This window comes from Pomacea canaliculata, linkage group LG7, assembly GCF_003073045.1.
Source record: "Pomacea canaliculata isolate SZHN2017 linkage group LG7, ASM307304v1, whole genome shotgun sequence".
Classification (NCBI taxonomy): Eukaryota; Metazoa; Mollusca; class Gastropoda; order Architaenioglossa; family Ampullariidae; genus Pomacea; species Pomacea canaliculata.
Genome location: NC_037596.1, coordinates 20,384,565 through 20,410,459, shown reverse-complemented (window position 1 = coordinate 20,410,459; position 25,895 = coordinate 20,384,565). Strand labels below are relative to the sequence as shown.

The window sequence follows — 25,895 nt, the reverse complement described above, 5'->3', positions numbered from 1 at the left end:
GTGCCCGGGTGGTCAGCGCCACTGTCAGAATGCAGGCAGGGTAGGACCCTGTAAATAAACAACAACACAGCACAGGTAGCTAGCACTGTCATGTGCAGCCAGCCAGCCTGCCAGGCATGTGGTGTCGTCTACCCTAGGGTTCAGTGTGTCTGTACCCGTCTCCCTACCTACACACCCTTTCTACCCGGGTATTAGCCCTGAAGGCTGGTCACGTGACCTGCGGACAGCCGTGAAGTCCAGAGATGCTGATGGTTGCTGTCAGACTGACAAGTGGCACGAGCAGGTCAAGGTACCAGCAGCACAAACATGTCCCGCAGGTGGCAAGTGTGACAATACTGACCTCAGACCCAAACACACCCCGGGTGCTGGCATTGCCGCTAATTGTCTGTCGTGCGTCACGTGACTCCCTTGTCTGTTAAGTCACGTGATCTTAGCGGGGATGAGGCTCGAGCATTACCATTTATGTTACACAAAACACAACACGCTACACACTATATCGTCTCTTTAAATCGTTTTTATTTTCTCATCGCTTCCTCCATCTCTCTCTCATCATGTGTTGAGGGCGGGCACACACTGCTGCAGTTCGTCGTGTCGAGAGGTTAAAGTGCGTGCATCAGTTTGAAAACACTTATCCGCGGTTATCTAGGCGCGATGTAAGTGGCCACTTAGCACTGAGGTGTTAGATGATCTTCACTCTGCCCGACACTGTGCTTGCTCTTGTTATCTACATCATCTCACAGCCCCACAACGAGGCCGAGGTCACGCGGTGCTGTCCTCTCCTCGGGCGCGCGCGCGACTGATGACGTGTACAAAGAAAACAGGCGGAGAGGAGGATTATTGTTAGAGAAGCCGCACAGCACATGTTAGAGCAGACCTGGGCAAACGCCGGCCCGCGGGCCGCCTCCTGTCTCTGACCGGCCCGCCCGCTGGCCCGCCCGCCAGTATATATACTATATACTATACATACAGTATTGGGTAAAACTGAGTTAACTATATTAGTCCGGCCCTCTAGAACCATCACAGTTTCTCATGCGGCCCCTTGGGAAAATTAATTGCCCACCCCTGGGTTAGAGACTATTTGTTGTGGAACTTTATTAGTAATTTCATAAAAATCAGGCAATAATACACTGTGTGATGTAACACTGTGACTGTGAGACACTGTGTGATGTAACACTGTAACTTTGAGACACTGTGACTGTGAGATGGAATCACTGAGTTTCCATAGCAACTATGGGATGATGTGTACGCGCCCTCACACACCAAGCTCTGTGCTACTCACCTTCTCTACTTCCTGCTTCTCAGTGCAACAACTAATGAAAGACAAGCTGTCATAAAGGAAGATTATTATCGTTATCGTCGTCGCCATCGTCGTCGTTGTCTCTTCTTCGTACATTCAAATCAAATCAAATCAAATCAAATCAGACTTTATTGTCTGTCGAGCAGACCCAGGACAGAAATTTTTGTTTTGCTCACAAGGGTATGCATACACACACAGACATCTAACACACTATTTGCAATATTAGTTTATTTTAACAATTCATAGACAAATCATAACGTAATTGCGATGAACATATTTTCTCTCTCTCTCTTCATCACGAACTGCATCCCGAATATTCCTACACAATGGTGTTACAGTGTGTGTGTGTGTGTGTGTGTGTGTGTGTGTGTGCGCGTGTGTGTGTGTGTGTGTGTGTGTGTGTGTGTGTGTGTGTGCGCGCGTGCGTGTGTGTGCGTGCGTCTCTATGTGTGCGTGTGTGCGTATCTGTCTGTGTCCGTGCATATGTGTGCGCGCGTGAATGTTACTAAAGACTGTTCCTTGTACTTTTTTTCCTCTCTCTCTCTTCCTTTGTTCCTCCACCATCTGTTTATTCCTTTGTTTATTTTTCGTTGTCACTTAGGAGGCGATGCTCACTGGCACAAGTCAACATCACAGGAACACAAGATGAACATAAGACAGGTCTGCCACTGCTGAAACCTCCACATGGTAAGAGTAGGATGGTCAGGTGGGCTGTCTGTCTGTCTGTCTGTCTGTCTGTCTGTCTGTCTGTCTGTCTGTCTGTCTGTCTGTCTGTCTGTCTGTCTGTCTGTCTTCATCCTGCTAGCACACCTCCAGCACTGCAGTCACACCTGGACACACTGTCGGCCTGTGGACAGTTCATCTTGTGAGCAGCTCAGTCAGTGGAGAACAAGTTCTGGTGACAGGTGAGGACAGGTAGACTGGCAAGTGTCAGCCACGTGCACACAGACAGTGATACGTGCTCACTGATATGTAGTACTATGTACAGTAATAATAATCATAGTCATAATCATCATCATCATCATCATCATCATCTTCATCATAGTCATAATCATCATCTCTCAATGAGAAATCACTTTATGTACAGGACTAGCTGTAATATAAATAACACACAATATAAATGTCTTCTGAGATAAACAGTGTCTGATGTCAGCTAGTACTTATTGTGTTTACATGATTACTGCCTAGCTTTGTTCTTAGCTTACTGTTGACTTTCATGTAAACAGTCTTTACCCATCTGCTGTTTAATAATAATAATATGTTCATGATGTAATCCCCCTACTTGTGTTCACACAGAGTTCATGATGCAGTCCACCTACCTGTGTTCAGATAAAGCTCTAAGTGGACACAGAATCGACACTCCCACCCGACTCATCCGTGAAGTCAGCCACAGAGTTGTAGAGGTCGGTGTCGTGGATGCCGCTGCTGCTGTCGTCAGGGATGCTGGATCTGTTGGCGACTCAGCGCCCCTGTCCGCCCTCTGTGAGCCCGCGCTCAGTGTAGGGGTTGTGGGACTGAACACGATGGTCAGAGGTCAGGGGGCAAGAATTTCGGGATGCTCGGGGTGAGGTAGACCTCGCGTGGTCGCAGGGGACAGACGTCTGGGTGCCGCAGGTGGCGTTGGCGGGACGATATTGGGGGGACGGAAGGTGTTTGGCGGACATGGGGAGGAGAGAAGGCGCAAACAGCGGGGAGGTAACTGTTCCTGGTCACAGGCAGGCGGGAGTTATGCAGGGGCAGCGACTCGGGTATGAGGTACATCCGGGTCTCAGAGTTCCGCTTCTCTCGTCTGCAACAAGTAGCGTGTGAAAATGTCACACACACACACACACATTCAAATTTACACACGTACACACATTCTCACACACAAACACGTATACACACGCGCGCACACTCACGCATACACATACACGTAGACACACATTCACACACGCACACTCACACACACACACACAGATACAATGAGGTGAAGCCTCTCGCGCTGGCTGCTAAATCCACCAGAAGCCATGCAATGTTTTAGAGAGGTTTACATAGGTAGACACAGCTAACTGGCAGACGTGGACACACAGACACCCGGAAGACGAGGAACATACGGGTACAGGCAGCAGGTGAGGAAGGTAGGGAGGCTGAGAAGGGGAGATAACTTACTTCAGTTTAACAGCCAGCAGCGCAGCAAGGGCGACCAGCAGCACCAGCCCCGCACTCAGCGCACCCAGCATCCACACCGTCAGTGGTGACGTGTCAGGCGTGTCGTGTTGTCCTTGACTACCAGTAGCATCACCTGGTGTGTCACGTGTGTCAGGTGTGTCATGTTGTCCTTGACTACCAGTAGTATCACCTGGTGTGTCAGGTGTGTCAGGCGTGTCAGAGAATCTTTGATCAGCGCTGCTGGACCTGCCTGATGTGCCAGATGTATTTGTCTCATCAACAGGACCTGCAGTGACGGCGCTACCCGTGGTCAGAGTCTGGGTACCGGATGTCAGGGTGGTGTCAGGCCCAGTGGATGTTGCATCCTGTCGTGTGACTGTGACACTGCCCAAGTGTTTAGTCACGACACCCTGGCCTTGCAGAAGCACAGCCTGACATGTCAGGACTCGGGTACCTCGTGGGTGGGACTGGAGGTCAGTGATGACGGCCTTGACACTGACGTAGTCAGACGAAGGTGAACACCCGGAGAAAGAGAAGTTGCTGCCGCAGGCGTGTGAGTGTGTGTTGTACCAGACCGTGGTGCCAGTCGCTGTGTCTTGCAGCTTCAGAACAATCAGCGACTCATTGTGATAAGTGCAGGTGACTTGGTCAACCAGTCGTGTCTCCAGGTAACCTGCACACAGTGTCAGCACAACATGGCTTCCTGTCAGTGTAACACGTGTAACATGTCAGCGAGAGCCAGTGGTCAGTGCATGCTACACAATTAATGTAACAGTTGAGACACAGGAAACTGTTAGGTTCACATTATTACAGCGTGCACAGAGATGTGGAGAGTGCACTATTTTCTTTGGATATCACTGCGCGAGTGGGTGTTTGATCGTCTGCTACAAACTGCAAGTAACTGCGTCACTGCAAGTAACTACAAGTAACTGCAAGTCACTGCAAGTAACTACAAGTAACTACAAGTAACTACAAGTCACTGCAAGTAACTGCAAGTCAAAGTGAAATAAAAATAAATTGAAAAAAGCTAAACACTTACAACTTTATTTTTGGTTTTGATAAAAAAAATACCCAGTTAATGTCTGCTAAATCATTCAGCAACACTAGAAGACCAGCGTCTACAGTTCTCACTAGGAGTTCGATTCTGGGTGGGAAACAATTTCTCACCTGTCGTGACGTCACACTGAACGCAGAGCAGCCTGGCCAGCAGCCACAGGTAGGTCACGTGACGTAGCCTCTGTCTTGTCATCGTGAGTATGAGAGCGTGAGTGTGTGTGTGTCTGTGTGTGACACTCGGGTGACACTGTGGGTGGCTGCCACCAGAGGGCGCTCACTGCTCCACGACACCAAGATGGCGCTTGAATCTGATGAGATCGCGCTCAGTGGGTTGAGATCTTATCTCATCACGTGGCAAACAATTCACTTCCTTCTCTACAAAAACTATTTCAAAAAAACACATCTTAAGACTTACGGATTTCCTGCACGTCACTAAGGCTAGAGGGCGCCACAAGCAGCGGATGCGGCTCATCAGCAACGAATGGCGGGCGTCGTCTGTCGACGACAACACGATGCCAGACGGAAGGAGCGAACCTCCGTGCTTACAAGGGGGAAGCTGTACCACGTGACTTTTCGCGTTTACAGGGATAAACTGAGTAGCCGATGTGTGTTTTTACAGGGGAACGCAGTAATCTGTGTCAACAATCATTTTCTCTGTTTTGTACCCGACGACAGCGGAGCTGAAGCCGACATTTGACAACATCATGTGACTACAGACAACATGGAGTTCAGTCAGTTATATCCACGGACTCACGTAGCTGTCAAGTGCAGTACAATCAGTTATAGTCACGGACTCACGTAGCTGTCAAGTGCAGTTCAATCAGTTATAGTCACGGAGAGATAAACTCAAGTTGTTGTCAAGTGCAGCGACGGACCACTTCACGTAAACTCTCTCACCGACATTGCTCTCCGTACCTTCTTCCCCAGACAATCATCAGACAGTCTTGATCTATAGATAGATACGTATTTATATATACTACTTTATACTGTAGTATAACACAATGTTGTTTTCTACTGCGCGCTTCGTCCTCTACAATCAAAATCAAAATTTGTTTGTTTGTTTTTCTTTTTGTCTTAGTCCATCGACAGATGGTGCCGTGGCGTCATCAGCGACAGTCATTTCACAAACACAACATTAATTTGATTTCTTCACAGATTTTCTTTTTATAATGAACATGCGACACCAGTAGTGTTTGCTACTTTAAAATGATTTATTACACAAGGCTACACACCAGGAGTCAGTCACAGACAAGTGACGTGTGGTGAGTACGTCACCAGTAAGTCATCTCAGATGTATGTTCTCATTTCACAAGAGACAACAAACACCTTCCTGCACGATTCACAAATAACCTGCAACTAGGGTCTTGACAATAATGTAAAACCCTCCGCATCATCTGGCGGATTGATACAAACACGGGATAACATTCAGGTGAGTACAGACAATCATGTACACGGACATCAGCAAAGACACACGAGCCAACAGACAAGTACGCATACACATGTACAAACGGATAACTCTTCGTGACAACAGAGGGGCTTGCAGTCCGACATCAGGTGGGTGGCAGACTGTTCAGTCTACGGAGCTACATCATTAATGTCAACATAATTAGGGATGTAGTTCGCTGATGACTGCTGCCCACACAGTACCCAGGGTCACATGATGGATGTACCCCACACACATAGTACCCAGGTTCACATGTACCCAGGGTCACATGATGTCTGAGGGAGACTGAGTGTCGGCGCACTTGCTGACCATCAGTACCATGAAGACTCGTCATACTCTAGGTGACCGTGGGTACCCCGGAGCCTGACACCCTGCTCTAGGTGCCCTCACAAGCCGTCCAAGGAGCTGCTCACCTCAGTGAAGGGAGGCAACCTCAAGCCTTCCCCTCCCTGTGCAGAGGTCTCCACACGACAAACATCGAGGTAGAGATCAACAATGGAGTGGCTGAGGCTGTGGTTGACAGTGTCAGAGCGAGTGGTGCCAAGCTCACCAGCAGGCTGACAGTCTACCCGAGTAGCGACACCTGCCGACAGAGACGTCTTGCCACGTCCCACCATCCACATCCTCATATTGTAGGTGGACACGCCAGCCGCCATACCTCACCGTCGCCTGCTGCGGCAGCTGCTGTATGGACAGCTGTGTAGGAGTAGCGCACAGCTGGAGGGCAACAGGTCGTAGACACACAGCTTCAAGTCTTCAGACCTCGACAGCCACTGCCACTGGGGGGCTCTTCCCTCCACCATTCACCCTGGTGCAGCACCTCACCCACAAGGCAGCAAACCACAGCACGCGACGATAAATACTCTCTCTCTCTCTCCAACACACAAACACACACTCCAACACACACTCTCCAACACACACACACAATGTTTGTGACTGTAGCAACTATTCGCCTGCTTGTCCGTACAGACGACCTCCCAGAACTGTTCATCTACCCGGAGTGAGGCTTGAAACATAAACAGAGGAAATGGATGACTCCCTGTTGACTGTCGAATGAATTCCTGTTGACAGGATAATAAACAAGGTGACTGCACCAAACTACAGCAGTTCACACAGGTAAACAAGTAAACAAGGACGGTGTGATGCCAGAGACAAGTGTTTGTCACAACCACACAACTACACTACACAACTACACTACACAACTACACTACACAACTACACTACACAACTATTCTACACAACCACACAACTACACAACTACACTACACAACTACACAACTACTCTACAACCACTGCCACTACACAACTACACTACTACACTACACAACTACACAACCACACAACTACACAACTACTCGACACAACCACACAACCACACAACTACACAACTACACAACTACTCTACAACCACTGCCACTACACAACTACACTACTACACAACTACTCGACACAACCACACAACCACACAACTAAACAACTACACAACTACTCTACAACCACTGCCACTACACAACTACACTACTACACTACTACACTACTACACTACACAACTACACTACTACACAACTACACAACTACTCGACACAACCACACAACCACACAACTACACAACTACACAACTACTCTACACAACTACACAACTACACTACACAACTACACTAGACCACTACTCTACAACCACTGCCACTACACAACTACACTACACAACTACACTACACAACTACACAACTACTCTACAACCACTGCCACTACACAACTACACAGCTACACTACACAACTACACTACAACCACTGCCACTACACACCCCAGACCCTCGCTACTCAGTCAGGCTTCACATACAGACAGTAAGTATTGACCTTCACTATACAAGTGACTGTCATCTACATACTACTTACATCACTTGCATGGGAGGCGCTGATGTGATGTGAGGACTGCCAGCACCACCACCACAGCAACCAGCAGGATGCTCACCGACGATGTAGACGCTGAGGACAGATGTACAGCCGTTAAGGAAGGATATACTTCTGTAGCTATTCCCCTTTACATTCCCCCACACAGTGCTTGTAGACTACTATTTGTGGGGAGTGTTTTAGGCATGTCACCTTAGATCAGCGGCTCTCAACCTTTTACTTCTGACGCCCCCCTGACGAACAAAGGTACGTCCGCGCCCCCCCCCCTCTTAGCCAGCAATGTAAGATAATTTCACTAATACCGGTATAAGAAACTTTAAAAAATGACCACCTTTGTGCCCCCCTTGTAAAAAAATGACCACCTTTGTGCCCCCTTGTAAAAAATGACCACCTTTGTGCCCCCCTTGTAAAAAATGACCACCTTTGTGCCCCCCTTGTAAAAAATGACCACCTTTGTGCCCCCCTTGTAAAAAATGACCACCTTTGTGCCCCCCTTGTAAGGACGTCGCGCCTCACAGGTTGAGAACCGCTGCCTTAGATGTTCCGCCATCAATTATTTCTGCTGATAACCTGCAGGTGTGCTAGACAGCAAGGCAGCAGAGGATGTTTTAATACAAACCTTAGTATTGTAATTCCCCTGAGGTCACATGATTCCTTGTCCAGGTTACAGTCCAGTCACATTTGTACCTACATCATACATCACAGGTACACACAGTACAACTATACAGGACAGGAGGTGCCAACAGTCTGACTGGTTATACAGCAGACAAGACAGGTACAGACAGGTACACACAGGTACACACAGGTACACACAGGACATCTATACAGGTGCCAACAGTCTGGTTATACAGCAGAAAACATACGCACATGCAGGTACCCGTCATAAAGCAAACCTGACTTTTAAGATATACATAAATACACACACACAAAGAGCGAGAATTGTGTACAAGTGCACTCATACATACACAGTGAGATTTAAGGATGTGTACTACTAAGTATACAGAGTGACAATATGAACTGTGAACTCATATACGCACAGAGAACTAGTGAGAGGTGTGTCTACTCATATAAACAAAGACTGAGAATTAGATACAAGTATACTCATGTATCCACACAGAGTGAGAGAAGTGTACTCACCTTCATTTAGTGGACATGAGGAGGCCTGCAGGGTAGCTGCTGTAGCTTTCTCTGCATTAAACACACGCAGACACACACGCAGACACACACGCAGAACACACACACACACACAAACACACACACACACACACCACACACACACACACACACACACACACACACACACACACACACACACACACGCGCGCGCAGACACACACACACACACACACACGCAGACACACATGCAGACACACATGCAGACACACACACAGACACACATGCAGACACACACACAGACACACAATCCCATCATACACAAGTCCAGTACTGTATGTAGACTTACATTATCATCACACTTACTGTGCAGCCGAACATAATGTGTCGACTTATTATGTGGACTAACCTTAATTTATTATTCAAGTTATTGTGTGGACAAACATAATCCATCATCTTATCATGCAGACTAGGCTGATGTCCAGTTATTGTGTGGAGAGAAATATTCCATCATCTTAAAGGATTCTCCATTAGTTAGGCAATGACGACTGTTGGAAAAAACATTAACTAAACAATAAAAAGACAATAAATAGCGATCGCTGCAAACCTGGAAAAAGCAAAGGTCTGAAACGAGGACAGCGAAAAAAGATGATAGACAAGATGAACTGAGGGCAGCAAAGCACGATGGTAGACGAGGTGGTAGACAAGATGAAGTGAGGGCAGCAAAACAAGATGGTAGACGAGGTGGTAGACAAGATGAACTGAGGGCAGCAAAGCACGATGGCCAACCCTGCTTCTTTAAAAACGGACATTTTGTTTTTGTCAATAAAAGCTGACTAACCCCAAGCTGACCCCATCCTCCAGACGAGGCTGACCACAAGAGTGGCAGAGAAAGGCAGCTTTATCCACTGTCCTGCCAGGCAGGCACAGCTGTAAACACTCGCTGTTCTAGAACATTCTGCAGCTGGTGAGAGCTGCACGGCCAGAAGCTGCCCCTGGCCCCGCCACAGCCTCAGGTCTGTCCTGTCCTTCACTGCTGCTGTTCATCGTGTCCCTCATCGTGTCCCTCACCAGCCCAGGCTGTGGCTTGAGGCGAGAAATGTTTTTTCCCAACTTTTTACTACTTGATTCGATGGCTGGTCTGATCGACTCACCCACAGCGTCTACTTTCTGATCCTTGCCACCTCAGCGCAGTTTGTGTTGTCTTCAGGCTGTTGTCTTACTGTCTTGTTTGTTTACATCATGTTTGCTGCTAGACCATCAGTACACTTGGATGGAGGGCAAGGCACTTATTGGTAGGTCACATGACAGAGAGAGAGAAGTAGAGGACAAGGAAATGGTGAGAAAAATATTTTTACCTGTTGTGGCAACAGTAGTAGTCCCGATGTCTGGTGCTGGTGTGATATAATCTGAAAATGTACAGTGCTATTCATGACAAATGTCATCTGAGGTTTATTACTAAGTCACTGTTTAATTGTTGTTTGTTTACTTGTTTACTCACTAACTAAAAAGCCACCTCACTGTGTTACAAGTGTTAGTGACAAGCTACAGAGGTCCGAGACAACCTGACAATCGCTGATGATGATTACAACGGTCTGGTAACATCAACAACATTATCACTAATGAGCGATGACGGGTAGAATGAGTGTCATCACGGACTGGTCTACACCTCACTGATGACATGCGATGACCTGACTGACTATTACACAAGAAAATACTCTGTAACCATTGTCGTCCCGCCCATCCCACCTGCGGTAGAGAAGCAGACAGCAGTGGAGGGAGCAGGTGCGACAGTCGTACCTCCCAAAGTGATGTTGAAAGACTTGTCGACAGTCGTATCGTCTGCGATGGTCGTCTGGTTGCAGAAGACGGTGCGAGCAGCTGCCACTGTCACGTTTGTGAAGACTGCCCACAGGGTGACAGAATCCTCGGTGAACCGACAGTGTGAGAAGGTCAGTAACCTTTCACACCTCCTCTCCTTGACCCCAGCGAACACATTGTGGGGCTGTCCTCTCTCCGACATGTTGACAAGCACCAGGTTGGACACGTTGAACCGACACTCCACCATCACCGCGCCCTCCGGTATCTCCAGCTGCATCTGCCGCAGCGGGTGTTCTGCAACGTGCGTCAGGACATAGTACTGCAGCGCCACCTACCCAACAAGTTGCAGTCTTTGGGGTCACATTCACTGGTGTAAAAGTCTTTGGGATCACATTCACTGGTGTAACAGTCTTTGGGATCACATTCACTAGTGTAACAGTCTTTGGGGTCACATTCACTGGTGTAACAGTCTTTGGGGTCACATTCACTGGTGTAACAGTCTTTGGGGTCACATTCACTGGTGTAACAGTCTTTGGGGTCACATTCACTCGTGTAACAGTCTTTGGGGTCACATTCACTCGTGTAACAGTCTTTGGGGTCACATTCACTCGTGTAACAGTCTTTGGGGTCACATTCACTCGTGTAACAGTCTTTGGGGTCACATTCACTGGTGTAACAGTCTTTGGGGTCATATTCACTCGTGTAACAGTCTTTGGGGTCACATTCACTCGTGTAACAGTCTTTGGGGTCACATTCACTCGTGTAACAGTCTTTGGGGTCAAAACACAACATCATTGCGCTGCATTTCAAGTCAGTTTTTTTTTGGATTGACAGTCAAAGGGCGAATGTCCGTGTTGTTACAGCCGACTATTGATGTCTCTGGTGACACACGGACTTCAGTGTCCTCCACCCGTAAGAAGAACCACTAGCGGAGTCGGAGTAACTGTCCTAGACTGTCAGCACGACCTGCTGCTGCCAGAGAGCTTGACTGACAGTGGGCGTGGCCGGAAGCTTTCTAGTGTGAACTGTAGACATCCATGTTGATGGTGAGTGGTACAGCGTGGCCAGATGTTACAGAGCTTTTGTGCATTTGTTTTATTGTGACACGCACATGTTGATGTCTGTACATGTTGATTGGTGTACATGTTGATGTGTGTACATGTTGATGTGTGTACATGTTGGTGTGTGTACATGTTGATGTGTGTACATGTCGATGTGTGTACATGTTGGTTTGTGTACATGTTGATGTGTGTACATGGTGTGTGGACATGTTGATGTCTGTACGTGTTGGTGTGTGGACATGTTGATGTGTGGACATGTTGGTTTGTGGACATGTTGATGTGTGGACATGTTAGTTTGTGTACATGTTGATGTGTGTACATGTTGATGTGTGTACATGTTGATGTCTGCACATGTTGGTGTGTGTACATGTTGATGTGTGTACATGTTGGTGTGTGTACATGTTGGTGTGTGTACATGTTGATGTCTGCACATGTTGGTGTGTGTACATGTTGGTGTGTGTACATGTTGATGTCTGTACATGTTGGTGTGTGTACATGTTGATGTGTGTACATGTTGATGTGTGTACATGTTGATGTCTGCACATGTTGGTGTGTGTACATGTTGGTGTGTGTACATGTTGATGTCTGTACATGTTGGTGTGTGTACATGTTGATGTCTGCACATGTTGGTGTGTGTACATGTTGATGTGTGTACATGTTGGTGTGTGTACATGTTGGTGTGTGTACATGTTGATGTCTGCACATGTTGGTGTGTGTACATGTTGGTGTGTGTACATGTTGATGTCTGTACATGTTGGTGTGTGTACATGTTGATGTGTGTACATGTTGATGTGTGTACATGTTGATGTCTGCACATGTTGGTGTGTGTACATGTTGATGTCTGCACATGTTGATGTCTGTACATGTTGGTGTGTGTACATGTTGGTGTGTGTACATGTTGATGTCTGTACATGTTGGTGTGTGTACATGTTGATGTCTGCACATGTTGGTGTGTGTACATGTTGATGTGTGTACATGTTGATGTGTGTACATGTTGATGTCTGCACATGTTGGTGTGTGTACATGTTGATGTCTGCACATGTTGGTGTGTGTACATGTTGGTGTGTGTACATGTTGATGTCTGTACATGTTGGTGTGTGTACATGTTGATGTCTGCACATGTTGGTGTGTGTACATGTTGGTGTGTGTACATGTTGGTGTGTGTACATGTTGGTGTGTGTACATGTTGGTGTGTGTACATGTTGGTGTGTGTACATGTTGGTGTGTGCACATGTTGGTGTGTGTACATGTTGGTGTGTGTACATGTTGGTGTGTGTACATGTTGATGTCTGTACATGTTGGTGTGTGTACATGTTGATGTGTGTACATGTTGATGTCTGTACATGTCGATGTGTGTACATGTTGATGTCTGTACATGTTGGTGTGTGTACATGTTGGTTTGTGTACATGTTGGTGTGTGTACATGTTGATGTGTGTACATGGTGTGTGTACATGTTGATGTCTGTACATGTCGATGTGTGTACATGTTGGTGTGTGTACATGTCGATGTGTGTACATGTTGATGTGTGTACATGTTGATGTCTGTACATGTCGATGTGTGTACATGTTGATTTGCGCATTGAATGTCAGGATTTCTGTATTTTCGTCTATGACGTTACCTCCCCTGACCCTGGTCATGACGGTTATCGCCCTTAGGATGGCGTTTGGCTGTAGTCGGAGGAGAGTTTCGTGTGGTGTTGTCCCCTACAGTCCCGGCAGAGAGGAGAGAGGAGGATACATCAGGATGTAGACAGCCTCAGGCAAGCGTCGTCTTATTTGTTGAATGACCCCGTGACCCCCGGCGTGAATGTCTCAACTGTTTGTGCTGTTAATTCGTCAAAACAAAGTTGCTCCGGGTGTCCACAGAGGAGGCACGTGAGGGCGGCGCCTGTAGCAGTGAGGGTTGGCTGCCCTGGGTTCAGCTCTCGTCTAGGGCACGCTGTTCTTTCTCTGTATGTTGCATCTGTTCACAGGGCTGGCTGCCTTGCCGTGAGATTAGTCGCCATAGCTGCTGGCACGGCGTAAAACATGAACCCAACCTGCAAGTTATGGGACCCATCCGGGATGAGCTCTGGGTCCCTTGCGGGAAACCGAAGAGCGAGCCCGGCGGGATTTGAAAGCGGTATCGTCAAGGGGCTGAGGTGGGTACCCGCTTGAATCCCCCGTTTTCCCTCAAAGCCCCGTCTGCTGCCCGCATCCAAGCCTTTCAAAGCTCCACTGGCATCCCTCGCTAAATCTTACCTTGGTGCACGCTCTTACACTCCATCTTGGTAGATACGGGCAATGAATATGGCAGAGATGCGAGTAACAACATGACTTACAACGGAAAGTACACGGCTAAACAGTTGAAACTATGTACAGCACGTGTACAGCACGTGTACAGCACGTGCACAAGACAGCGCATGCTGCAAGCGGAAGTGCCAGTCCCATGTGCGAGGGCAAAGGTCAGCTGCACCGGCCGTTTACACGGAGTTAAATATTACACAGAAAGTACTACAGTAGCTACTTACGATCATAAATTATTTATCTGTGACTAACCACAGCTATAGCAGTTGCTTGAGGACATCTTACCCTCGTCTGTATTCAGACTCACTTCAGAGATCAGCGGCGCTTGTCTTAGAGATGGACTACAGTAGGAAACAATCCTCTAACTCTGTGCGACGGTCTGACCCTGTGAAGCAGTCACAAGTGGGGAAACAACGGGGGAAATATTTGCCAGTGGGGATGCGGGCTAGTGGAGTAAGAGTGCAACATACGGGTCACTGTCGCCGCACGGAGGTCATGGCCTGCCTCCTCCCGTTCTTTCATCGCTCAGTGCAGCCCGCGTGTTGGCCTCCCTTCCCTTGCGGGACCCGCGTTCTCGCCGCCTGTCTTGGCTGGGTATCCCCAACCCCAACAAAACCCACCCCCGCACCCCAGCCCCACCACCAGCAAAACCCCAACCCCACCACCACAAAACCCCAACCCCACCTCTCGCATACCAAGATATCCGCTTGCATCTCGAAAGAAACCTTTGCGCGTGCGTCTAGGCCCAGAAGAGTAGACCTTGACCTGTCAGAATGTAGTGCGGTCGTGGAGATTGGCGGAGGTACACGTGGCATGTACGCCTCCCTCCCTGGCGCGATTCACACAGTGACGTGCGTAGTAAGACCGGAAGCTGCAGTGCACACGAACTCCCCGTGTGGAGGTGTCCAGGCCTCCGGCAGGCGCGTGCCGACGAAACGTTTGGAGGCCTGGAGCCTGCTCCACCCCGGCTGTAACCCACCCACCACACCGTCTACCCAGTATATCCTCAGCAGACGTGGTCACGTGACGTATCAATGGACTTCAGACGAGAAAACAATAATTCCAACTGTTGGCCTCAGACACCGAGTCTACACTAACACATTTAGAAGCTACACAATCACCTAGTGGGCATCTACCAGGCCGGTGACAAGCATCGACAACAGCAATAATACAGTAGTACAAGTATCACACATCACACGTCACATGCCAACATCACATCACACATCACATACCACCATTATATCACACATCACACATCATCATCAGTTTCTAAGAAGGTCGTTGGTAGTTCAAGTGGAGGTAAAGCTGATGACGAGTGTCGACTACAGTTGACTGTGATGTAACGTGACCTGACTGTGACGGGACTGTGATGTAACGTGACCTGACTGTTGCCCAACCTTACTTCTCGCAGTACCTCCACCTCCACCTCCTGCCTTAGTCGGCTGAACTTTCGTCGCTGATGAGCTCGCCAGGTGACGTGCCCTACTTCCTGTGTGAAATAACATGTGTTTTGTAATAATTATTCCTTCTTCAGCTGCCAGTCTGCAGTTTGATTGTGGTGCATTGAGAGCATGCGGCTGCGCACCAAGGCACGTGCTGCTGTACATCATCCGTTGTCATCTTTATTAGTCGCACTTCACTGACCCTTCAGCGCCACCCACACTGCCGTCATTGTCACGTGACTCAACTGCGACGAGAAGCGACATTTACACCTCACGGATGTCCTTTTATTTCTAAGATTGAGATTTTGCTACACAACTCACAGCTTTCCTCAGCGTTTTAGTCTTTTTATCTACTTCCGTCAGCCAGTTTGAAAGTCACGTGGTCACCCTCTCGTTTCCGTTCCCACCTCCGCCACCCACCTTCTCGTCTGGAGGGAGGCAATGACACAGCAACAGCACCGCTCCCTCCCTACCATCACTTTAGCCAGGGAAAAATGGCCCACTGCCTTGTGGGCAACAAGTGGCCCGCTGCCTTGTGGGCAATAAACGGCCCGCTGCCTTGTGGGCAATCCTGGCAAAGATGGCGTCTGTAGAGGAGTGGCCCACACAGTCCTGATGCTGAGACATCAGCGAGCCAAGACTACACAATGGAAGCACCAGCCACGCCCCAGTGCCCACGTGTTTAGTATCAAGTCGGTCATTGGTTGTTTACAAATAAAAATGTGCGCCACTGTGTGTGTATGGAAATATATCTAAATATATATAAAAATATATTTATGGATATTCGATCCGAAACACGACAGTGGATATAAACACAGTTTATAAATAGAATGAGGATATGAAGATATATCTTCGCCTGCAGACAGGACTATATATATACTCGTGTGTATGTGCATATATATATACAGAGAGAGCTCTAGAGATTCGCTCCGATGTAGGGTCTTGGATGTATGTGTATATATGTTTATAAAAATACAATATATACATCTATTATATGAATATATATATATCAATACCCCTATATTCGCCACAAGACGGGATATTGTAAACATATATACATATTCCATAGATACATGACATATATATATATATCCGTATATTGTGTATCTGTGTATATACATAGATACACAATATAAGGATATCTATATATCTATGGATATTATCCCTGGTGGATATTATCCCGAGGTGGGAACATAGATTATATATATATAGTATATGGATATCTATTCGCCACATAATAGAGCCCTGTATATCTATTATATACATGTATATCTAGTATATGGATACATCGATATATCTATATATCTCGATATTCGCCACACAGCAGGACTGTGTATAGAGATATCGGCCCAGACAAGACCATGTATGTAAACACACTATATAGATATATCTAATGATACACTTATATGGATGTTCGCCCAAGACAGGATCATATATATATATAGTGTATGGTTTATATAGATACCCCGTGACAGGACCATGGATACATACACAGCATGTACATACTAATATAATATATGGCTATATATATAGTCGGTCCTAGTTACGTCGAGCTTCTCCATGGCGAGAGCCTCCCTGTGTCCAGTGACTCGTTAGTGCAATAAGACCAAAGTATTTACATCTCAACTCCACGACATGTTGGTTCCCAGCCTGCCTCAGTGGACTGTTGTAAGGCCTCTGGACGTTTATTCCGGACTACATTTCTGATCACGTGGTCCGGAAAACCAAGAGGAGGTCAATTTTTTATTTCAAGGGATTGTAAAGACCTAATAAAAGTGCTTAGAATCTGGTAAGGAGCAGGATCACTTTGAATCTCGTCTGTTGTCCTGTCTGTTGCTAATGACTGCTAATGAAGTGAGGAAAGAATCAGCTATTCTGTGCTGCTCTCGCGCGCTGCTATGGCAACTGAATATAATGCTCGAACGTTTTGCACCGTCGCCACAACCTTGTCACCGCCACCACAGCCTGTACTCTACATCTAATGTAGTCCACAACAGATCATCGACTCTCCATGGGCAGAAGTGCACAGAAATAAGAGTGGCTGGAAGAAGGGGAGCTAATCCGCGTACCCGCGGGCTGTGACTCTTGGCTGTGACTCAGGATGCATCTGGGAAAGACGATTTTAACCCATTTCCCTTCATCTTTGTCGCTTTCTTATTGTGAGAGCTTGAAGTGCAGGTGTCCGGGGTTTCCGTGCTCACCGACAGCACGCGCCGTCAGCATGGCGAGGGTCGGCGTCCCCTCAACACGATAAAGTCAGAAAGGGTCAGGAGAAGAAAGTACAAATTGCAAAAGTCTTTGGCATTCCACAATCAGACAAAAAACTTTCGAGTAAAAGTCATCAGGTGCAGTGACTGTCAGGGTCAGCCGGGAAGCGAGTCAGAAGTGTCCCTGAAAATGTCCAGCCTTCTGCTCGGGCGTGGGACTTCCTGGCAGACAGGATGACATCTTCATCCTGCAGACAGCTTGGTCCTCCCCAAGGTCTCAGTTACAACAATGTGGACTGAGCCACAACTAGTGCCGAGGGACTTGGCTATCTGCTGGACAGTAAGATGGCTGTCATCCAAGTCCAAACGGTGAATGGCATCAACTTGATCATCAGTGGTTGAGGTTTTGGCGACCTGACGGAGGGTCATCTTCTGTGCTGACCCTGCCTCGCTTGAATTCTTCAGCCCTCGTCTTCACAGCTGCGTGAGTAGAGGAGACCTGTGCAAGTGTCTCTACCATGTCCTCAAGGATTTGCTTGGGTGTCACACCTTTCCTTAGCAGATACTTCGTGACACATGGCCCCTGTTCTGTCCATGTTTAGATGTTGTGGCACTGCCTTCACTTTTGGTGTGTGTATGAAGCTGCACACAAAATTAAAACAGAAATCCTTTTTCTTTGGCTTTATTAGAGCAACATTGTTCAGCCAGGGCTCTCTTTTGGGTGAAAATTAAAACTTTTTGAACGACCCTCGTAGCTGAGAGGGCTCTCTCTCTATCTCTCTCTCTGTTTCTCCGTCTCTCTCTCCGGTCTGTATCCGTGAAAACAGGAGAAGCTGTTGTCAGTTATTAAGCTTGCTCACGTGCAACATGTTAGAACTCATTAGTGTTCTGTGGCGAGCGTGTGAATGATGGGGGTGGAGGATGCTGGGAAGGCTTCAAGGGCGACTTTTAACGGAAGTGTGTGAAAAAGTTTAGCACTCATGAAAAGGAAAGCTGAAAGACAGATGGAGACATGAGGAAAAATAGACTTTTCCAATGTCGGGGCAATCATGAGAGGGGAGGGCAAGGAATTTCCGGCTTTCACTTTCTTACTTTCTTTTTTTTCTTTTCTTTAATTATTTATTTAAAGTTTTCTGTTTGTTTTGTTCCGCGGTGAGAGCTAACTCTCTTGCGTTTGCATCCATTCACTTGTGTAGCAATGAATAAGTCTATAGATTGCTTGCTATCTTGCCTGCCACACAGCCAGCAATTGTCTCTGGGACTCCCACCTCTGACGCAACCCGTTACATCATTTCACGGGTCGACAGGCCTCCCCCTCACATCTCCACTTTGCTCGCATCTCAATCTCATCTCATCTCATCTCATCTCATCTCTCTCATTTCTCTCATTCGTCTTCATCTCATGCATCATTCTCTGTCTGCCTCCCATGCTCCCACTTGTCAACTCACCACTCCCTGACTGTCTTCCCTCCCTAACTTTATTGGCGATGAGAACATAAATGTTGGTGAGAATATTGTCTCTACAGTCCATGGTCCATGTTTGTGGATTGTTGACACCAAGTCTGTGGTGAAGATGAGTCCTTACTGTGTCTAGCTTGAGTTAATCAACGAACGTTTTGCAGATTATGAACAACGGAAAACTCTAGAGCAACGTGTTACACACAGTTCCCTAGAAATATTATTTGTTTTACTCGCACACGACTTTTGTATTGATGTCAGAAACTGTAGTAGGACTTGGGAATCAGCTCAGTACATCACACAAAGAATCAGTCTTCATTAAATAAGTGATATTGTTCGATTTTTGCAAACTAGGGATTGTTAGCGCGAGTGCATGGCTGTGTCGAGTGGTTCAGTTACAAGTACTCGAGCCTTTATTTCTCCGCCTACATCCTTTCTCTCGTGCAGTTGCGACCCACTGCTGAGACTAAGAGAAGCAGTTGTAATTAGTAAATTTTAGTACGATTAATGATCAGCAGTTGCTGTGGGTGTCTTACCAGCTTAGTTGATACACAAGGTCACACCATCACACCAGTCACGTGACAGCAGAAGTCGCGGCCTCAAGTGACAGTGTCTAGGGGAGATGGAGAAGTTGTGTCTACCTGTAAAAACACTGCTGTAGACAGTAAAGGCGAGGGCACTCACTAACATAACATGTGTGACAGAAAAAGTGGGTGTATGACACTTGCCACAGACTGCTTTTGGTCAAAGAATGTTTTGTTAATTATTAGTATCACAAGGTGTGAGAAATGACGGGTTGGCACAGAGGACATGATTAGTTATTATCTTATTAGTCTCTGGACTGTCATCTCTGCTTTGATCGTTAAACTGATCATGAGGTTGTCGGCCACGAGGAACTACTTATTTGATGCTTACCACTCCATCAGAAGTTGTAAATGAAATTTGTTTAAAAAATTAGGAGGAAGACCCTCTGCAGTTTGAAATAAATAATGATTATTTCTGTTTAGTTTGGTGAGTTTAATCCCGATACCTGAGAAAACTCTTTTAGTATGTCAATTTCTGTTTAATGATACTGAAGGTGAGTGCTTATTGAGGATTGCCAGCAGGCCTCAGCTAAAGCTCAGTTCATGTTAACTGTCACATTAGTTACAGGACAGTTATACTGTGTAATGTCTACTTATATCTGGTAAAACACAAGCGGTCAGGTTGGGTCTTTACTACACCATCTACAAAGCACCGAGACAGGCAATGACACACACTTCACACTGAGCCGTTTGCCCTTCACCAAAATCACATATCACTGTGCAAAGTGTGAATCTGGTGATTTGTGTGTTTGTTTCTTTGTCTGTTTGTTTCTAAGCCGGCTTCCAGCTTAAAGCTCGTGACGTTTTCTTGTCTGTGTATTATTTAAGAAAACTAGCAAAAAATCAATTCCTGAAGTGTTGATTGATAATGCTCAATTCAGTGGAAGACGGCCTCTTCCTTCCACAGAATGAGTGTGTACTGCAGACACCAACTGTGATGTTTTAATAACAAATGTCTGTGGTTGATGATCCAGCCTTTATGTTGTAAGTCACATCGTCGTTCATGTTTTGCTGTCATGTATACAATCATACATTTGCTGTTGCTTATTGGTACATGTATGGCAAACTTGTATGCATCCTCTACTTCTGTGTATAATGACCTTTGTCCATACTGCTCAAAGCTAGAAATCCTAAAATTCATGGTCACTGTCAGGGTAAAGTCAGTGTCAGTGTCGTGTCTAGTCAGTGGGAGTTACTCCACTCGTGTGCACCCAACACTCACGTCTTCGTCCAGAATGTCATGGCTAACTAAACCCTAAAATATTTGTGCAGACCCCGTGTAACTGCACCCTAAGATTTAAAGACGCCGCCCTGTAGTAGACACTTAGACACTGTAGCAGGTAGACACACCAGGTGTCGCCTGTAGGTGTGCAGGTAGACACACCAGGTGTCGCCAGTAGGTGTGCAGGTTGACACACAGCGATCGAGTGGATTGGTCACCCAAATGCCCCCTGGGGGCCATTGCCATCAAGCTGTCAGAACTCACTTGTGTGCACAAGCTCTTCATGATCGTCTCTAGGTGAACTCTGATACAACCAGCTGAGAAGTGGTCTAAATAAACAGTAACGACACATTTCCCAACGGCTTCCACTCATGTGGAATGTAAAAAGGAGTGGTGATTCCCCTTACTTTTCAAAACTTCTCCGCTTCCTCTCGCAGTCTTGGCCCCTGACCCCTGACCCCTCTCCGGTGCACGTGAGAGAGGTGGCCGGGTGCTGGGTGCTGAAGCCTCCCACTGTCCCCTCCATACAGTAGTTGTCCACTGTTTGTAAACATAAACCGTCATCCCTTGCGCTGGCTGTTACACGTCAGCACGTGCTAAAACTCCGCCTGTTTCCTCGGCCCTGCTGACGTCATTCCCAGCACCACGGCTCCACGTGCACGTCATGTCACTGGCACGTGACACTGTCGCTGTCATCGTTATGTCAATGTGTGTAGGCACTGTTGTGATGTGAAACACTAAGTGATGTAGAAGACGTTGTGATGTTTATGGTGGAGGTGATATTGTGTCATAACAAACATGTATATACTGTGGTGTGACACCCATGTCACATGTCATGGTGTAGTATCGCTGACTAAAACATTTTGTAGCTGTAGCTTATTTACTTTATTGTAGTTGGCTTTGAGATGTGACACAGTCTCCGTGTGTCATTTGATGGACAGAGATTAGTGATGTGACTAACATGAGTGTCACTATCTATTGTTATTTGTCGCTGGCACGTGACACAGTGTCCATGTGTCATTTAGTTGAAAGAGATTAGTGATATGACATAACAGTTAGTGTCCACTATCTATGTTATTTGTCGCTAGGACGTGACACAGTGTCCATGTGTCATTTAGTGACTGAGATTATTGATGTGACATAACATAGTGTCACTGTATATGTTATTTGTCGCTAGCACGTGACACAGTATCCATGTGTCATTTAGTGACTGAGATTAGTGATGTGACATAACACAGTGTCACTATCTATATGTTGTTTGTCGCTAGCACGTGACACAAAGTGTCATGTGACCTTTAGATGGCCCGTGATGCTGTTTCACTGTGTATTTATCATTTCACCTATGCTTTTGTCACGGTTCATTGTTTTCTCTCATAAGACACAATATCCTCGTCCTTGTCAACCCCCAACCCCAAAGCCACCCCCACTGCTTGTAGGCCTAGGAGGAGGAGGAGAAGGAGGAGGGAGCGAATTCAAGTGGAGGCAATCACGTGGTATGGCCGCCGTGAGACAAACAAACAACAGATGAGAGACAACAAACACAAGACACCAACACCAACTATCAGTCCTCAGAACAAGGTGTGGACTAACACCATCGCCATCATCAGTGCCAGACACTCACGTGCTTTAACGTGTCATTGCCATTAACTTCACAGAGGGCGCCACAGGACTGTTGTCTGTCTTGTGTTGTGTTTGTCATGCGCGGACAGCCTGGCTTTGGCTGGGACACGGCATTGTACAGTAGTATAGATATACAGTGAGTACAACAGTGGTGTACATAGTGATTTTGTACATAGCGATGTTTGTACAACAACGTGTAGCTGTACATAGCGATGAGTGGACAACAATGTGTAGCTGTACATAGTGATTTTGTACATAGCGATATATGTACAACAACGTGTAGCTGTACATAGCGATGAGTGGACAACAACATTGTAGTTGTACATATTGATGTCTGTACAACATTGTAGTTGTACATATTGATGTGTGTACAACATTGTAGCTGTACATAGCGATGAGTGGACAACAACATTGTAGTTGTACATATTGATGTCTGTACAACATTGTAGTTGTACATATTGATGTCTGTACAACATTGTAGCTGTACATAGCGATGAGTGGACAACAACGTGTAGCTGTACATAGCGGATGAGTGGACAACAACATTGTAGTTGTACATTATTGATGTCTGTACAACAGTGGTTGTAGTGTGTACATATTGATTGTCTGGTACAACATTGTAGCTGTACATAGGCGATGAGTGTGACAAACACGTGTAGCGGTGACATAGCGATGAGTGGACAACAACATTGTTTGTGTGTACATATTGATGTCTGTACAACATTGTAGTTGTACATATTGATGTGTGTACAACAACGTGTAGCTGTACATAGCGATGAGTGGACAACAATGTTGTTAGCTGTACATAGTGATTTTGTACATAGCGATGTGTGTACAACAACGTGTAGCTGTACATAGCGATGAGTGGACAACAACATTGTAGTTGTACATATTGATGTCTGTACAACATTGTAGTTGTACATATTGATGTCTGTACAACATTGTAGCTGTACATAGCGATGAGTGGACAACAACGTGTAGCTGTACATAGCGATGAGTGGACAACAACATTGTAGTTGTACATATTGATGTCTGTACAACATTGTAGTTGTACATAGTGATGTCTGACAACAATGTATAGCTGTATATATTGATGTATATATTGCTAGACAATGTAGCTGTACATATTGATGTCTGTACAACAAACCGCTATAGACACCACACAGTGTGTACATATCGATGAGAAATTAAAACACCTACCCTGTCCGGCCGCCGGGATGACGTTGCTGACGACAAGAGCGATGACTATCATCACGTCCACGACGACTGTGCTGTGGACAGAAGTCAGTGGCACGAGTGGCGCCATGTGCAGCAGGCAGGAGACTAGGAGCAGGCTGCACTCTCGCCGCCTCTTCTTACAATTTTCTGGTAATTTCTCAAAACTATTTCTGGCACGTGGTATCGCGTAACGCCCTGTGGCGGGACACACCTCCACCAGCCCCCCTTGTGTGTTTATGGCGAATGTTGAAGGTAGGTCTCCCTTTCTTACTGTCACATACACCTCCCCCCCTAGTGGTAGTCACTTCTCATTATCCTCCCTGTCAATGCTCCTCCCACGACAGGAGTTTAGTGAGAGAGTACGGCGAGTCAGTCTTTCTTGAGTTTGTGTCCGCCAGACGCTGGCTGTTGATGTTGTACTGATGTACTGCTGTACTGCTGTACTGATGTACTGTAGGACACCCACACCAGCTTGTGTACCCTGTAGGCTGTTGTTAAAGGGGTGTACGGGGGGTTAGGGAGGTGTGATGGTGCAGCTACAGGAATGCTTCTCACTTCTCTGTCGGTGATTTTCACTTGCTGCTCACGTCGCTCGATCCCCGACCACCACTAGGGTAGAGCAGCCATGTGTACAGCTGTGAGGACAGCCATACAGGACAGACACTAACAGACAATACAACACACTTGTATCACACATTTCCCGGCTTCACAGACACATGCTTAAATGCACAGACACGCACACCAACACACTGTAACATGGCAGCAGACAGACAGGCACATCAACACACACAGCGAGACACACAAACCGCACACAAAGCATGACTGACTTGTCAGTGGTGTGTCATGTGTGTACAACGAACTGCTGTAGACATCATACAGTGAGTACAACAATGTAGTTATATATATATAATGATGGCTGTACAACGAACTGATGTAGACATCATACAGTGAGTACAACAGTGTAGTTATATATATATAATGATGTCTGTACAACAAGCTGCTGTAGACATCAAACAGTGAGTACAACAGTGTAGTTATATATATATATTGATGGCTGTACAACAAACTGCTGTAGACATCATACAGTGAGTACAACAATGTAGTTATATATATATAATGATGGCTGTACAACAAGCTGATGTAGACATCATACAGTGAGTACAACAATGTAGTTATATATATATAATGATGGCTGTACAACAAACTGATGTAGACATCATACAGTGAGTACAACAATGTAGTTATATATATAATGATGGCTGTACAACGAACTGCTGTAGACATCATACAGTGAGTACAACAATGTAGTTATATATATAGATAGCTGTACAACAAACTGCTGTAGACATCATACAGTGAGTACAACAATGTAGTTATATATATATAATGATGGCTGTACAACGAACTGCTGTAGACATCTTACAGTGAGTACAACAATGTAGTTATATATATATATTGATGGCTGTACAACAAACTGCTGTAGACATCATACAGTGAGTACAACAATGTAGTTATATATATATAATGATGGCTGTACAACAAACTGCTGTAGACATCATACAGTGAGTACAACAATGTAGTTATATATATAGATAGCTGTACAACAAACTGCTGTAGACATCATACAGTGAGTACAACAATGTAGTTATATATATATAATGGCTGTACAACAAGCTGCTGTAGACATCATACAGTGAGTACAACATGTAGTTTATATATAATGATGGCTGTACAACGAACTGATGTAGACATCATACAGTGAGATACAACAATGTAGTTATATATAATATAATATGGCTGACAACAACTGCTGTAGTACAGTGAGTACAAACAATGTAGTTATATATATATAATGATGGCTGTACACAAACTGTGTAGACATCATACAGTGAGTACCAATGTATAGTTATATATAAATGATGGCTGTACAACAAACTGCTGTAGACATCATACAGTGAGTACAAACAATGTAGTTATATATAGATAGCTGTACAACAAACTGCTGTAG

The 25,895-nt window shown here is 46.1% G+C and overlaps 2 protein-coding genes across 5 annotated transcripts; both read right to left on the bottom strand.

The window, feature by feature from the left end:
- Positions 1–1,450: 1,450 nt before the first annotated feature.
- On the bottom strand, positions 1,451–5,088 carry LOC112569252. 4 transcript variants are annotated; one of them, XR_003100349.1, is made up of 4 exons: positions 4,613–5,088; positions 3,446–4,118; positions 2,617–3,086; positions 1,451–2,217 (listed from the first exon to the last, which is right to left on the bottom strand). XR_003100349.1 is itself a non-coding variant. In XM_025246989.1 (3 exons), the coding sequence occupies exons 1-3, from the start codon at positions 4,692–4,694 to the stop codon at positions 2,825–2,827; spliced, it is 1,017 nt and encodes a 338-aa protein (XP_025102774.1). In that variant the 5' UTR covers positions 4,695–5,088; the 3' UTR covers positions 1,451–2,824. The 4 variants fall into 4 exon arrangements, 1 of the variants encoding a protein (XP_025102774.1); XR_003100350.1 differs by having other exon boundaries at positions 1,451–2,192; XR_003100351.1 differs by having other exon boundaries at positions 1,451–2,144.
- Positions 5,089–5,576: 488 nt separating this feature from the next.
- On the bottom strand, positions 5,577–24,502 carry LOC112569458. Its single transcript, XM_025247247.1, has 6 exons — positions 23,870–24,502; positions 10,770–11,084; positions 10,328–10,378; positions 8,994–9,044; positions 7,842–7,931; positions 5,577–7,006 (listed from the first exon to the last, which is right to left on the bottom strand). The coding sequence occupies exons 1-5, from the start codon at positions 23,973–23,975 to the stop codon at positions 7,843–7,845; spliced, it is 612 nt and encodes a 203-aa protein (XP_025103032.1). The 5' UTR covers positions 23,976–24,502; the 3' UTR covers positions 5,577–7,006; position 7,842.
- Between the last annotated feature and the right edge of the window lie 1,393 nt (positions 24,503–25,895).

Bases quoted from the DNA above. Each gene is read 5' to 3' on its own strand.
- LOC112569252 (XM_025246989.1), bottom strand. From the start codon at position 4,694: ATGACAAGACAGAGGCTACGTCACGTGACCTACCTGTGGCTGCTGGCC. The intron at 4,119-4,612 runs GTGAGAAATTGT...CACTGTGTGCAG, and splicing joins TCAGTGTGACGTCACGACAG to GTTACCTGGAGACACGACTG. The intron at 3,087-3,445 runs GTAAGTTATCTC...TACTTGTTGCAG, and splicing joins CTGCTGGCTGTTAAACTGAA to ACGAGAGAAGCGGAACTCTG.
- LOC112569458 (XM_025247247.1), bottom strand. From the start codon at position 23,975: ATGGCGCCACTCGTGCCACTGACTTCTGTCCACAGCACAGTCGTCGTG. The intron at 11,085-23,869 runs GTAGGTGTTTTA...CGCACGTTGCAG, and splicing joins CATCCCGGCGGCCGGACAGG to AACACCCGCTGCGGCAGATG. The intron at 10,379-10,769 runs GTACGACTGTCG...GTACATTTTCAG, and splicing joins TTTCAACATCACTTTGGGAG to ATTATATCACACCAGCACCA.